Consider the following 16,508-nt stretch of genomic DNA (forward strand, 5'->3'; position numbering starts at 1 on the left):
GGCTGTCCAGCTGCTCATAAAAGAATAATGGATAGAAAGGGTAAATTTCAAAATACATAATACATACCTGTAGAATTAATTCCTTCTCTTGCTGCCATGACAACATGCCTGACAGCCCCGTCGTAAGGAGGGGTCTCTCAGCTCACAGTGAGGGTGCAGTCCGTCGTGGCAGGGAAGGCAGAGCGGCAGGGGAAGGCAGCTGGTCACGCTGCTTCTGCGGTCTGGAAGTGGAATGACTGCTGGTGAGCAACTTTCTCCTTTGTTCAGTCAGGGACACCCAGCCCAGGGGATGATGCTACCCAGTTAAACCTCTCCAGAGGTTTAACACCCAGAGATGTGTTTCCATGGTGATTCTAAACGCAGTCCAATTGACAGTGGAGATTAAACAGCGCTATACCCACAATAGAAAGCATGGAAGCAGAAAAAAAGTGTCGGTGAACAGCTCGCCCTCTGGGTGTTCCCTTCCCCGGATCCTTCCGGGGAGGCTGCAGACATATGCCGACCGGCAGGATGTGAGCACTGTACGTATAAAATCCCTTCCTTTCCCCCTTCTCGAGAACTCCAGATGGCGTTATCCCATGCCAAGGGTTCTCTGCCTGTTCTCCTTACCAGCTTCCTCACATGGAGAGGATGGGGAGGCTGACTCCTTCCTGTCAGGTACTATGCTGTCGTGACTCACTCTGCCACTCGGTACCCGGTTGGCTGTGTGAGCTCTGCTTTCAAAATCAGCACTGTAATAACCCCAGACACTCGGTGAGGAGAAGTAACTCTGAGAAATAAACTATCATATCTGCCTGTGTGAGCCTGAGTGTGTGTGTTCATCTAGGGAGCTGCAGGCGTGTGCACAGGTGCACATGTGTATGTTCACAGGGCTGCAACTATGCACAGGTGCACAGGTGTGTGCTCACAGGACCCCACCACCACCACCACCGGGTTTGCTCTTCAGGTGGTGTCCATCTTGTTTTATCTTGTTTGTTGTTTGTTTGTTGAGACAAGGCCTTGCACTTGGCCTGGAATTTTCCAAGCATGCAAAGTGGCACCCTTCTGTCTCTACGTCCCAAAACTGGGATTACGAGCACACACCAGTATGCCTGGGCGTGATGGTTTTAGCTTTTAAGCAGTTTCTGGAGATCAAATTCTGCTCTTCATTCTCGCAAATCAAACACTTTGCAGATGGAGCCATCTCCCTAGCTCCACATCTGTAGTTTTGATCAGCAAAAAGGACCCCCCACGGAGGGACATGGTCCGAGTCTTTGGAAATGTGTGTGTGGGTTGGACCTGAAAGACCAAGTGGAGATCAGGTGGAGTTACAGTCCACCAGAAGTTTGAGTGTGTCCCATGGACACTGGATATCAGTGCTTCCTGTCACAATGGGCCAAGAGGGAGGAGAAGGAGGAGGAGTTGGAAGTCCCTGGGGACTGCCCCTGTCTGGACACATGGAAACCCTTTGCCAGTAAAGATCCTTGGAATGAGTGTGTGGCACAGGCATTTGGGTTTTTTGTTCTGTTTCTCTCCTGGCCTGCCTGGCCTACCCTGCTGTGTTGCATTTCATCCGTCCCATCCGTGCCCATGGGCGGGGCTAGGGATGCCCACACGGGAAGCGGCGAGGCAGGACTCAGTGTCTGGCACTGACTGTAAGGAGGTGAACTATTTCCTGTTTAATACATACACTCGGAGCTGGCCTGCTCTGGCCTCACTATGTAGTGAGTCCAAGGCCAGTCTGGGGCAGATGAGACCCTGTTTGAAAGAAAAACAGAAGTCCAAAATGAAGGCATGGGCAGTGCCACAGTCCCTCCATAGTGTGTAGGGCAGGGTCTGTCCCTTCTCTTCTGGTCTCTGGTGTTGGTACCCATCCTTACCTCCTCATATCTGTGCATGCACAGCCGATGCTCCAAGGATCTTCAGCATCTCCTCCACCGTGTGTGTGTGTGTGTGTGTGTGTGTGTACACATGTATACGCATGTGTGTATGTTTTCATGCATGTGTGTATATCTCTTTTTTTCTTTCCTTTTTTGTTTGTTTACTTGTATATCTCTTTTTTCTTTCCTTTTTGTTTGTTTGTTTGTTTGCTTGTTTGTTTTGAGTCAGGGTCTCACTATAGAGCCCTGGCTGACCTGGAACTCACTAGGTAAGCCAGGCTGGCCTCAAATTCCCAGAGACCTGCCCATTATGTTGCTAGTACACCCAGTTATGCTGCCAGTTAGCTATTGTGGGTCAGTTGTATCCCTGGAAGCATATATTGGAGAGTACTGCCCCGTACTGTGAATGTGACTTTATTTAGAGTTCGGGCTTTTTTCAGGTTAGACAAGTTTGGGTGAAGGTTGTTTGACTGTGGTGGGCCTGATACAGTGTGGTAAGGGTCCTCATGAGAGTAGAGGCTTTGGGCAAGGTAGCACATGCCTTAAATCCCCACAGTCAGGAGGCAGAGATAGAGGCATGCATGATTATATAATCAGGAATGTTTACATCCTACCTCCTTTGTGTATATTGGGGGCGCTACATGTGTGCATGGGCACATGGATGCCAGAGGTCATCTTTGGGCACCCTCTGAAGGGGTCACAAAGTAGCTTAGGCTGGCTGCCTGCGCCCCAAGGATTTGCCTACTCCTGCCAACACTGCTCAGTGCTGAGAGCGCGCGTGTGTCCCACCCTACCAAGCTTGACTTTCCTGTGGGGACTCCAAGCTCAGGCCCTCCTGCTTGCAAGTCACGCACCTTCTGCTTCACTCATATTGTCATGTGACTTGTGCAGCAGGGACCTTGGTTCTGCTGACTCTCTGCATGTCCCTCTAAGCAGCCTCTACCAGTGTGGCTCCATGGTGTTTGCTGTGGGCATATGGGGGCGGGGGGGGGGGGGGAGCGAGCAGTATTGGCCAAGGGGACAGCGAGGCCATGTGGAGGGGAGGCCAGGCCTGACTATATGAACAGTCAGGACTGCCTGGCGTCCCCAACACTGCTCACACCGCGGCATGGCTGGTAAGGGCGTTTCTGAACTCTGAGCTGGGAAGAGCCTCTGAATACACTTACTCAACTCTGCCTTGATTTCTACAGTTACTATTTCAGGGTTGATTTTTATGTTTGGTTGGTTGGTTGGTTGGTTGGTTGGTTGGTCAGAGGAAGGGATGGGCTCTTAGAAGCACAGAGCCCTCTTCTCTGCCAAGGCCACACCTCTAATGAGCTCTGTCACCCCCTCTGCAGCCTCCAGCGTCTCCTCTTCTCCATCGACACCCACCCAAGTGACCAAACAGCACCCATTTCCCCTGGAGTCCTACAAGCAGGAGCCCGAACGCCTAGAAAGCCGCATCTATGCCTCCTCGCCCCCTCCGGACACTGGGCAGCGTTTCTGCCTGGCCTTTCAGAGCCCAGCTCGGCCCCCTCTGGCATCCCCGACATACCACGCTCCTTTGAGAACTGTAAGTCTGCACATCTCCCAGGGTGGGGCCGGACCAGGTTATGGGAGGGAGGACGGTGCTTCCCCACACCAGCTTCAGCTGCCCAGGGCTAGCGTTTGTGAATTGTGCTGTCATAAGTCACAGGGCGAGAACAACAAGCAGGTCTGGGTGACACTGTAGGGATCAAGGGAGAAGTCGTTCCGTCCTCTCTACCTGGAGCATGGCCAGGAGAAAGCCTGTTCCCTCCACCTCTTAAAACTCAGGCGTTAGAAGCACCATTTGGATTTATCTTGACTAGGTTGCTAAACTAACATCAACAAAGTAGAATAAACTGGAAGAAAGGAGGGAGGAAAGGAGAGAGAGAGATTGAGAGAGAGAGAGAGAGAGAGAGAGAGAGAGAGAGAGAGATTGAGATTATGGTCTATAGCTTTAAGGTCTGACCTCGCCTGACTTGAGGTAGGTTCTTGGAAACTTAGTCACTTGGCAGGAAGTGGGACAACATGTCTTCACGGCTCTCAGAGGATTAACTGAGAAGGTCTGGGATTGTTGGTAGAAGAGACCAGATTCCCCCACACCTAGATAGTGCCCAAGCATGGAGCCCCTAGGGTGGTAGCCTGTTTGGTTTGAGTTAGGTACCATCAGAGACGCAGAATGACCCTGAGCCCAGTGAGGCTGGACCAGTGTAGATGGAGCCCTGTCGTTCAGTCACTGCCGTTCCTTTTTCTAGAGCTGTGACAACAAAACACAGTCTCACTAGACACTGGCTCCAGGCCCGTCACAGCACGGAGATCCTGTGTGCTCCATCCCTTTATAAAATGGCCTGGTGTTGACATGGTGCCTAGGCACAGCCCTCTGTAGTTTTATAAACCGTCTTTAGATAGCAAGGTCGGTAACACAGCGGAAGCTCTGCATAATGTTGGTCTGCTGCATCTCTAGACAGTCCAAACAAGACATGCATATCCAATACAGGGGCAATCTTGTTTCATATGTTTCCTGCAGTCTATTAAACCAACAGTTCTGTACCTGTGAAAAAGAAAGATAAGTATGCAAAACAGCACATTGAATTTCCACACAGCTCTGAAGCTGGACTGCCAAAGTGAGAGTGGGTGGGGCCACACCTTCCTTCTCTGGGCCCCTCTTCTCTCCCAGTCTCCCAACATCTAGCAGCCTGGGCTTTTCTAGATCCTAATTCCACCTCCTAAGCCACCCTTCCTCTGTGTCTGCTTGTGAACCCACGTCCCTTTTCTTAAGACACTAATTATCTTAGGTCAGAGTCCACCTTAACAGCTTCATTTTAGCCTGGTGACATCCACAAAGGCCTTATTTCAAGTAAGAGTGCCACTCGAGGATACTACAGTTAAACGCCAGTGTATCTTCTTGTGGAACATCATTCGGTCCGTAACGGGGGGGGGGGGGGGGGGGGGGGGAAGGACTGTATCTTAGGGGAAATGTATTTGCCAAGCAGCGAACACACCGTGATTACTCCTCTGTTCATTCAGGGGTTCTTGGCAGTGGTCATTTGCCTGGCAAGGGTTGAATTGCCTGGGATGGCTCTGTCTGCCAGTGCTTACATACTTGCTGGCTGTGTATTAAGTAGTACTCGGGCAAAGGGCTAAGTCAGCGTGGTAAGTTGGTGGCTGGGATAATGGCTGGAGCAGACACAGTACCCCCGAGGAGTGCTGTGGGCTTAAGTAAGCAGAGAGACAGAAGAGAACCAGGTGTCAGGCAGATCCTGGCTGTGGGCAGGAATAAACCCCAAGGCCTAAGGGGAGCGAGAGACTTTTTTAAAATTACATTTTGTTTATTCAGAGGGCGGGGTATGGCTTGTGTGTCACAGCACTTGTGCAGAAGTCAGATGGCCTCTTCCAGTCCCTCTTCTTCTACCATGTGGATCTGACAGATGGAAATCAGGTCCTTGTCCCACTGAACCAACCTCACCAGCCCTGGGTGACACTTTAATGGGCACTTCCCTTTGGGAAGATGAGATGGGCTTGGGGATGGAGGTTGTGAGGGCTCCTGGACAGTGTGGATACATTTGTATCGCAGAACTGCGTGTTTCCATGAGGCTCACTGAGACCTGTATCCTGGATGCCCTCTAACAGTAACACAGGGAGCTTGTCCGTGGCACTTGGCTACGTAAAGCTCCAGGAAATCAGGGTGACCAGCAGGGCTCCCCATTTCTGTTTCGAAATGATGTGTTTCAGGAATTGGAACAGAGAGCTAAGGAGATGGCTTAGCAGGTTGCGTACCTGCCACACAGACATGAGGACTTGGATCCGGAACCCTGGCACCTACACAAAAGCTAGTGCAGTGGTAGGAATCTGTAACCCCAGTTCTGGGGTAAGGGGAGGAGGAGACAGATAGGTCCCTGAAGGCCGCTGGTCCTCAAACCTCGCTGAATTAATCAACCTGAGGTAAGCCTTAGGTCAGTGAAGTGACTATTCAGAAGTAAGGTGGAGAATCAGAGAATACATCTGATATTCAACTCTGGCCTTCATTTGCATGCTCACACAACACACACACACATGCACACGCACACATGTGCACACACACACATCTTAACACACATATATAAAACACAAAATATTCAGAAAAGGAATTCCTTGCTGGGTCCTTCCATTAACAGACCTGTCTGTAAATGTCTTCCTAGGAGGGCCGTCCCCCCCACAGCACTGCCTGCAGCCTCTGCAGCCACAGTGGAGGGGGAGATTTGATGTGCATACAAGATGTGTCCCTTTATAATTGCATTCTGTTGGATGCTTTAATTTATGTGCTGTTCCTTAAGAGCTTGGCTGATTTTGTTAACTTTGCTACTGGCATGATCTTCATGGAGAGATATGAGCTGCTTGAAGATTTCTGGAGCCCTAAAAATATTTCAACATAATTTATCTCTGCTCTTTAGAATAGAGACGCCTTCCATAAATGGGGACCCTGAAGATATTTTTTTCTAAAGTCATCATCCATGAATTTTTTTCTAAAGTTGGAAGTGGATGGAGGGGCATAATTAGTCTTTAAATGACAACACCCTACTGAAATCCTTTATTTATTCAATAAATAAAGGCAGGCTGGAGATATGGCTCAGCTGGTAATGTGCTTGTCCAGAGAGCGTGAAGTCCAGTGGCTGGTGAGTCTCCAGCACCACGTAAGCAGGCCTGGTGTAGGACTCTAATGATCCCAGTTCAAAGATCCGGTGCTAGCTTGCGTGAGAGACTGCAGAGCCGTGAGCGACGCGTATGGGACTTGCGGCGTCAATAAATAGTCCCTAATGGAGCAAAGGAAGGCACTTCGCCTGCACACGGGGGGGGGGGGGGGGGGGGGGACAATAAAGCATGCTAGAACCTGTTTGGTTGTTATGGGAGAGCAGTCTAGTCCATCTCGGTGACTGGCAGACCCAGCCCCTTTCTCGGCAGGGAGGAGCAGTGAGCAAGCTCTGCATTCTGGTGTGTGTTGGCTGGCTGTGGAGATCAGATACGATGTGCAGGAGCAGAGGCCCACACTAGGTAGAGGCCTGGAAGCAGGCGAAGGCAGAGAGAATACAGTGGAACCCAGAGAGCTCGGAGCAGGAAGAAGCAGAAGGCATTTGGCGTCTGGTGAATAAGTAATTCAAGGAGGAAAAGAAGTGTCAAGAATGATTCTAAAAACTCTGCCTTGACCAGATGGAATGGATTTGTTGTGTTGGGAGACCAGAGGGCTGTGGAGGGCTGTGTCTGTGAGTAGGAGTCAGCTGTTCTGGGACAGTAAGACACTGGGGCTCCTGAAGAGTGTAAATAGAATTGGTGTGTGAACCCAGAACTGGAAGCATCTTAATATAAATATAAAACATCGAGGCAGCGATGATGTATAAAATGACGTAGAAAACGTGCGGCTGGCGAAGAGAGAATCAAGGAGAGTGGGCAGCTAAGGGGCAGACGGGGAAGGGATGCTGCACTGCCTGGACTTAGGCAGAACGGCAAGAACCACACAGAAACCAAAGGATGATGCCACCCCATCTCACCATGAACTCAGCAAGCCTGTCTCTGGACCCCTGCATGGCCAAGGGCAAAGACACACACTGGAGGTGAATGATAGTATGGACTCTTCCAAGAGGGTTGGTGCAGGGGCTGCAGAGATGCTCACGTGCTTGTTTGTAGTCCACTCAATTCCTCCACCCTTAGCATCACACACACACACACACACACACACACACACACACACACACACACACAGCTCCTGCTAAACATGCACTCTACCACTAAGTGGTCTTGGGATTTCACGTTTGACCTATGTCTTGAGTCAGAGTCCCCTGGAAAACGAGTAGTTTCATTACAGCAGTAATTCCAGAAAGAGTGAGGTAAGGGAAGACCCTTCGCCATGATACGGTCCCAGCAGAAATTGAGTTCTGCTCCCCACCCCCACCCCCGTGAACTTGGATCTCCATAGCTGTGAGCCAGAATGAACTTCTCTTTACCTCAGAAGCAGCTTTTGCCCCATGTTCTGTTGTAGTAATACAAAGCTGAGTGATAGAGTCCAACGTTTGGAGCGTTTGGTCTCTTGGGGGCCTTGTTTCCCAGGATTCTCTGGTAGCCTCTTGCCTGTGTGCTGGCATCCCTCGTGCCCCTCCCCCTCGTGTGAGGATCCAGTCCTTTGGGACTGCCCTATGACATCATTCTACTTTCCTTCCAAGGCTGGGTATGGAGCTGACAGCCTGTGAGTTTTAAGTGTGCATCTAGCGGCATTCCAAGTCTCTCCTTTAGCTGTAATTACCACTTTAAAGGTTCTGTTTTCACAGAACACAGGAGTGGAGGATAAAGGCTTTAACGTGAGTGTGAGAGAAAGGCAGTTCACTCATATAATTAATTACTGTCTTAAGCCACTGAGATACTGGGGCAATTGTTACATGATAATAGATAGCTAGCATTTCTTTCCTTGTGGGAAAGTGACCTGAGCAAAAGGTAATCTTTTAAAAAACTGTGTCAACCGACTCCATTGGCAAGATCTCTTGTTTATGTAACCTGAATACTAGGGGGACACTCTGGCCAGTCAGCTTTTCAAGGTTATTTGAGATGAATAGCCTTCGTGTGTAAGTGTGTGTGTGTGTGTGTGTGTGTGTGTGTGTGTGTGTCTGTGCATGCATGTGTGTGTGTGTGTGTATATGTGTGTGTGTGTGTGTGTACATCCATGTGTGTCAGTGCAAGTGTATGTGCATACATGTGGGGGCCAGAGGCTTACCCAAGGTCTTCCTCAATCAGTCTGCCCCTTGTATTTTGAGACAGGGTCTCCCACCAAATCTGCAGCTCACTGGTTCTACCAGAGTGGATGGCCATGCCCTGGCAATCCCCCTGGCTCCAGTGCCCCAGTGTTGGGATTGCAAGTGCCTGTATTTTATGTGAGTGCTGGGATTTGAACTCTAGTCCTCATGCTGATATAACAAGCACATTATGGGCTATGCAGTCTCCTCAACACAGACTTTTATTTTGTGTTAATCTGCTTAAGACAGATTACTCTTTACTCTGGTTTGCTCAATACATATTATGTACCCATCATCCTGTCCCTCTAAACACATGCAAATATGTACCAATTCAAAATATTTTTCAGACAAAGTCTCTTATCCTAGGTTGGCATCATACTGTACAGCTGAGGATGATTCTGGACTTTGGATCCTCCTGTCACTACCCCAGGGCTGGGGTCGTGGGTCTGGACCACTCGGCCTGCTTTATGTGGTACTCAAGGTGAAACCCAAGGCTTCGTGCATGCTGCACAAACATCACCCCACGACCTACATCCCCAACCTGACTTTTGTTTAACTTTAAAGGAAAAGCACGCTAGAAATCTATAAATATTTCTAATTTCATTTCATTAAGAAGCTTTTGTGTATACTACTTTGGTTTTACATTCCTGTCTACCACTTCAAGTACCCAGTGACAGCCTAATAAGGATTTGCTTTGGAATGTGTCTGTCCAGAGATGGCAAACTAATGTTTCTATCACTCGTTCCTCACTACAGATTAGATATTTTAAAAATAGTGTGTGAGTATGGGGGCGGGGGAGAGCTGACCTTGTGTCGAGGGGCAGAAGCTGCTAAGAAGGCTTGTTGGTATGAGGGCCCCAGAGCTGGAGCTTCAGTGTCACCAAGAGAGAGAAGACAGCCAGAGAACAGCTGTTCTGACTCCCAGAGTTTTAGGCTGCATGAGGGCTGGGAGGGTGGGGGGGGGCGGGGTCCTCAGTCCTGGAACAGAAAAGAAGGCAGAGCCTAAGACAGGTGCTCCACCCATTTCTCTGAGCGATAGCAGGTCTTCACGAATCCTGTGTTCACTTGTGTCCAGGGTAGCTGAGTGCCAAGGATACACTAGATGTCTCTCTATGTGTCGCTCTCTGTCGTCTCTTTCTGTGTCTGTGTCTGTCTCTGTCTCCCTCACCCCTGCCCTCCCTTTCTCTTCCCCCCCTCCTTCTCCTTCCCCCCTCCCCCATCTAGGGATGGTGGGATTGCAGGTGTGTGCTTGCTCCTGGCTTACTTGATGCTGGGGGTCAGTCAGCACTGCGTGTGTGATAGACAAGCACTCCACCCCTGAACAAACCCTTCCCATGCCCCCAGAAACCCACACGGGGATCATTTGCTCAGCTGTTTTTCCCTAAAACCCTCTTTTTTGTGGGGCACTGTCCTAGGCTCTGAGTACTCAAAGGTGATTTTGATAATCCCTGCTCCAAAAGTCTCCCCAACAGGAAGAAGGGGTCTCCCAGAAAACCAACTCTGGAGCTAAGTCAGTCAAGGAGTGTTCCTCCTTTCTTCTTTATGTCAAAACTCACACGTGGGGGAGAGGCTTCTGAATACCCACAGCCACAAGGCCGAGCTCAGCACTGTTGAATTATAGGGATACAAAAACAGTAAAATGAAGGCTTTACCTTTCTACAGAGCCACACACCAACACAGCTCTGGTTAAATCTGCCTCAGCCATGTCCTCTAACCATGACAAGAGCCGCTACAGGATCCCCTTGGATTGTCCGTTGTAACTGAGTAGCCTTGCCTATGGCTGAGACCACGTTTAGGACATTGGTGTGATACAGAGATGGCGTGTTCCCTGCAGCTTACCGTAGCAGTCTTCCAACAGTCTCACTGCTGTAGGACAGGATGAGAATGGTTGACTGCCCTGCCTTGGGCTGGTATCGCCTGCTTCTGCCTCAGACCTTAACCGTGTGTGTTTCTTGTATAAGAAACTGCCATGGTCATGGGATACTTTATATCCATGTTTATTGCTGTATTTTTCACCATAGCAAAGGAATGGAACCAAGCTAGGTATCCACCAACAGATGAAAGGATAAGAGAAATGTGGTGTAAATATACGTAGTGGAATTGTATCCAGCCATGAAGAAAAACGAAATCACAATGTTTGCAGGAAGATGGAGTGAATGGGAAATTATGAGCTAATGAAGAAGCCAGTCTCAGAAAGACAAATAGACTGGATTGTGCAAATAGACTGGATTGTGCAAATAGACTGGATTGTGCAGATCCTGGGATTTAGTGTGTGTGTGTGTGTGTGTGTGTGTGTGTGTGTCTGTGTGCATGTGAGTATGAATGTGTCTATGTTTATGTTTGTATCTGAGTGCGTCTGTGTTTGTGAATGTGTGTTGGTATGTATGTGTGTGTTTATGTGTTTGTATCTGAGTGTGTCTGTGTTTGTGAATGTGTGTTGGCATGTGTGTTTGCGTGTGTTTGTGTGAGTTTGTGTTTGTGTGTGTGTGTGTGTGTTATGTGGAACATGAAACAATCAAGGGGGGAAGGGATGTTGGAGAGGGAGGAAATGGGGACCACCATGAGGCAGAGCCTGGGGAGTCAGGAAGAAGCCCAACCAAAAGTATGTATGCACATGCTGTAAGGAAGCACGTCACTTTGTGCACTAGCTTTTTTTTAATTACAGGAAAGAAAGAAGAAAGGGGTGGAGAGAAGATGGGAGATAATGGAAGAGGAGGGGAAGGGAAGGGGGCGAGAGGGAGGGAGGGAAGGAGAGTTTCTGAGAGAGGGAGATAGCAAAGCCAGCACGGAGAATTTGAGTTGTTGTCTTGCCTGGCTGGGTGTGGTCAGAAATGAGGGAAAAGCCAAGGGAGGCAAGGAAGGCAGGACGCTGCAGTGAGGAGAGCGGCTGGGCCTGTTAGTGAGCCACACCTACACCTGCACCCACAACCCCCTCACCCCGTGCCTCTGCTAGACAGAGGCATAGAGCTTGCCTCAGGCTGTGACGAGGGCCCAGTAAGATGACTATGCACAGTCACTCACTGAAGGGTTAGCTGCCGCAAACGTGGAAGCCAAGATGTGAACCGTGGCAGCTGGACCCCACAGGCACGCTCTCAGCATGGTAATGCGCTCTCGGAAGACAAGGGCTGGAATCTCGCCTCTCTGCCCCACGGTGACTCATCCTTAGTTCTTATGCCTAATTCCAGGCTTGGTCCACCCTGTCCCCTGAGCCATCTCTGGCCTATCACTCCATTTTATGAAGTTTGATTGGCACAGGCTTGTCCTCTCATCTCTTCTCTGTGTTAGCCCATGCTAGAGCCCAGCAACACCCAAGGGATTTCCATGTGGCTTTTCTTCAGAAATTTACTAATCCCTGGCAAATCTGTGCCAGAGCTTCCCTTCCTACTGGTATGCAATTAACTGTGAGAAAGTCCATGGGCACAGTGGTTCTGATCCCCGGGAAGACCGGAGACAGCAGGGGAGCTTGGCTCCGAGGCTATGAGACCAGGCCCAGCACAGAGCGAGTGGACATGGCCACTGGTGCTGCCTCTCGGGAGACCTGGGAGCCTGTGTGCACACGGTGCTGGGAAACCCAGAGATATAGTCTGTGCAATCAGGATCTGATGCCTGTGACTCTTCTCCCCTCAGACGATTAATAAAATTAGGCCAGTTACTTCAAAACTGATTGAGGAGACTGGGTAACAAGGGTAGGGAAGATGGCGGCGATCCGCATGCCCCTGGGTAAGAATGGGTTGCATTTGAAGGCAGGGGCACAGAGGGCATCATGAACGTCTCACTGTTTAGATGTAGAATGTCACTCAGGGTCCTCTGTGGTAAAAGGCTTGTCCCCCAGAATAGTGTTGCCATTAGGTAGTGCAGCCTTTAAGAGGTGGGGCCCGAGGTCTTTAGGTCACTAGAAGCATAAGGAAGAGAGGCCCAGCCTCTTCCTCTGTCTTCTCCCCATGGCTTGTAATGTGAGAGAATGGTGTGACTCACCACATGCCCCTGTCACAAAAAATCTGCCTTGCCAGGGACTCAGAGCTGCGGGTCAAGCAGTGGCATGGGAACCACCCAAACTGTGAGCCAAAATGGTTATAAGTTAGTGGTTCTCAGCTTTTTTTTTTTTTCTTTTTTTGGTAAGGATGGAAAGCCAGTCAGCACAAGTGCATATGCTAGACCTGCCTCTAGTGAGAGGATTCCTTCAGGGACAGGGGGGGTGATTCAGTGGGTAGAGCACTTGGAAGGCAGACATAGGGACAAGAGGGAGTGCGATCCCAAGTACCCACATAGATGCTACACAGGTGTGGGGACCCACATGTAATTCCAGCACTCAGAAGGTAGAGATGGGATTCCCCAGGCTAAGCTGGCTGGCTGACTACTTGTGTGGGCAAGCTTTGAGTTCAGTTGGTAGACCCTGCCTGAAAGAACATGGGAAGCAATTGAAGAAGACTCTGGGTATCAGCCTTGGATCTCCACACATGCGCATACATGTTCATGCACCTATGCACATCTGCATGCGCATGCACACCATACACACTGGCACATGCAACAGAAGTTAAAGTAATTTTCTAAAAAGATTTCATTAGCGACAAACTGTAGGGTAGAGTTCATGAAGGAGACTGAGGAAGGAACCAGGAAATGAAGCGGCATCCATTGGACAGCCACGGCTGCACGGAGGCTGTGGCCCTGAGACAGCCACAGCTGAAAGGTAGCTTCTTGCCAGAAAGAAAGCACTAATTTAAAAACCATTGTATGATAAAGACAGCTAGGCTAGGTGCTTCCCAGTTCTGTGGGGAGGAGGGATGATTGCTGCAGGTCTGGGGCATGAAAGGCTGGGGAACGTTACCATTCAGTTATTTAGGGCAGGACAGTAGGTGAAAGGCAAGCTCTCCGAGGCGCTGGTGAGTGATTCTTCCTGAAGAGATGTTAACACGCGTTTCTTCACCACAGACAGAAACCATCAAAGACCAAAGAAACCACGTCTAGCATAGTAAACTCTTACATTTATTGAGGGTACTCAGAAACCTGGGTGGATCAGAGCAGTCTGGAAGGTCACTAGGCACGAGAATGACTCAGGAAAGTTGCACCCCTGGACCGGCAACTGAAGAGAAGCTATTTTACCGCTTGTATAATCTTAGGAGTGGTCCTATGAATCTTGTAACTTTCAGGAACTTCTTAAGCCTTGTAGGTTTCCCTAACTCCAGAGCCTCCCTTCTCCCTCTAGGACAGAATGTTTCCCTGGGGGGGGGGGTGTATTATTATTGTTATTGTTGTTGTTGTTGTTGTTATCGTTATTCCTTTGGAGCATCTGAGATATCTGGTATCTTTAAGTCTGAAGTGGGGGGAACCAGAAGTATTTATTAAATCCCTCAGGTTAAATCAAAGGGCTTGCCGGGCTTGGGAGGTAGAGGCAGGCGGATTTCTGAGTTCGAGGCCAGCCTGGTCTACAGAGTGAGTTCCAGGACAGCCAGGGCTACACAGAGAAACCCTGTCTCAAAAAACAAAAACAAAAAAACAAAAAAAACAAAAACAAAAAACAAAATCAAAGGGCTCAAGGCTAAGACTATCAGGTATGGATAAGAAAGCATTTAAATTCTAAGGAGGGAGGCTGCTGTGCCAACACATTGTGTGAAAGTGCACTGGGTTGGGGTTGAGAGCTGGGACTGAAAATTAAATGGTGGAAAAATTGCTACTGTGGGCTCGAGCTCTGTTCATGCACCCTGGACAGACGGCTCCATTTGCCTCAATTTGCATCTAGATGAGAATTCCTTCGGCTCAGAATCAGGTCTTTTGCCTCACTCCCAGCACTTAGAAAAGCATTAACAGAAGCCGGTGAGTTGTCGTTGGTACAACAGTGACACAAACCATAACACCAGTATTAATAGTGTTGCCTTAACGATGTTGTGGAAATGAGCCCTGGTGGTGATGGAAAAGTTAGGGACAAGCCTTCTCCGCAGTCCCCTGAGCACTCGGGCATGGCTGGTTAATGAGTGGCCACCCACTCTCCTCTCCCTAGCTGCAAGAGACGGCCCTGTAACCCACATTTTCCTCTTTGTGGTGCTTGGCGGGGGACCCTCACATTGCCTGCACTGCCTTGCTTAGGAGTGAGAGAGTTGTGCTGATGAAATGGAGGCCAGTGGCTCTGTGGAAGCCTCGTGAGGAGCATCTCCATCTGGGGTCTCTTCCCCTGCCACAGGCTTCCTGGACTCCCACGGTAGCAGGAGCCCACCGCACTCATCGGCTGTCTCACAGACTGAAGCAGTGTCTCAGTCCTCGGGGTTGAATCTGATGAAGCTGTTTCTTTGTTCTCTTTCTCTTAGTCATCTTTACATTACAAGTCTCTAGAAACATGTTTCATTCTCTTAAAAACAACATTCTGGGCTGGCCACGGTGGCACACACCTTTAATTCCACCACTTGGGAGACAGAAGCAGGCAGATCTCTGTAAGTTTGAGGCCAGCCTGGGCTGCAGAGTGAGTTCCAGGACAGCCGGGGCTACACAGAGAAACCCTGTCTCAAAAAATGCAAAACAAAACAAGACAAACAAACAAAAACCCAAAAGATGATAGATAGATAGATAGATAGATAGATAGATAGATAGATACATACATACATACATACATACATACATACATAGATACATAGATACATAGATAGATACATAGATAGATACATAGATAGATACATAGATAGATACATAGATACATAGATTATATAAATATAGCTAGATGAGATAAGAGATAGATAAATAGATTAGATGGATAGTTATGTAGATATATGTAGATATAGAGATATTAGATCAGATAGATATAGGTGGGTGGGTGGGTGGATGGAGGGATGGATGGATGGATGGATTGATGATAGAATGAAATTTGGATATATAAGTATGTATAGCCAGCAGTGACAGCCTGAGCCCCACACTGCAGGGCGTCCCCGACATCTGGTTGCTGTTTGGTGAGAGCTGTGTGCTTCACCAGAGCTGCACACTAGCGATGGGGTTCGGATGCAGAGCTGGAAGATGGGGTTTCCTTACCCATGCTAGAGTTCTCTAGAGTTGAATTTGACTACTCTCCTTTCTTAATGTCTGGCAATTGAATTTCAGCTTGGGAAGGCCCAGACAGTCAGAGGAACTGTAGCACCTAATAGTGTAATTTTCTGTTGCTATTGACACAATACCACAGACCAGGTAAGTTTCAATAAAACGGTCAGGAGTGCATCTGATGGTGGCTCTCTTATTGCAGGAGTCCTTAGGGAGACACAGGGCACAAGGCAAACCGCAGGGCACCCGTGTTTTCTGGTGCCCCCCTCTCTCAGTCTCCTTCCTCATCTTTCTCTTCCTCCAGGGTCTCATTTTTCCAATCTAACTCTTCAAAATAATAACCTGGATCCCCCTGCCTCCACCATCCAAATACTGGGATTACCCAAGCATTTCACCGTACCTGCTCTCTGCAGTGCTAGACATAAAACCTGCAACCATGTCTGGTCACAAACCCTGGGTGTCACGCATGCCTGGCCAACCCTCTGCCACTTAATCTTTCTCTCATGTAATCTTTCTCTCATGTAAAGCCACCGAGATTTAAGCAGGGGGTTCCACCCACGATCGTCTAATCCAGACTCCACCAATAGGCATTAAATTGATTAAGTCTCCAACCTTTTAATATCTCTCAAGCGCAGTGTGAGCTGTGGAAGGAACAAACCATAATGGCCATGGCACTGCCAGTATTTCACAATCCTCATCTGGGACACAGAGCATTAGTGTAACTTACCTGTTAGGAACGGAAGTGTGAGCCATGGATAACTCTGTATTGGCCATGTCGTGCTTGAGCACAGCCATGGTACCCCCAGGAGGCCACGTCTGGCAGTCTGGAATGAAACAAGCAGAACCGTCAGCTCCAGCCTAGAGGCTTGGCCTCC

The 16,508-nt window shown here is 49.1% G+C and overlaps 1 protein-coding gene across 2 annotated transcripts in view; it reads left to right on the plus strand.

The window, feature by feature from the left end:
- Prkag2 (protein kinase AMP-activated non-catalytic subunit gamma 2) overlaps nucleotides 1–16,508 on the plus strand; it is a 235,927-nt gene that overhangs the window by 151,717 nt on the left and 67,702 nt on the right. For both annotated transcript variants that reach the window (XM_052172993.1, XM_052172994.1), the window contains exon 4: nucleotides 3,197–3,411. In XM_052172993.1, coding sequence (XP_052028953.1) covers nucleotides 3,197–3,411 — 215 coding nt within the window. The remainder of the gene's footprint in view (nucleotides 1–3,196; nucleotides 3,412–16,508) is intronic.

The sequence above is a fragment of the Apodemus sylvaticus genome, chromosome 2, assembly GCF_947179515.1.
Source record: "Apodemus sylvaticus chromosome 2, mApoSyl1.1, whole genome shotgun sequence".
In the NCBI taxonomy this organism is placed as follows: Eukaryota; Metazoa; Chordata; class Mammalia; order Rodentia; family Muridae; genus Apodemus; species Apodemus sylvaticus.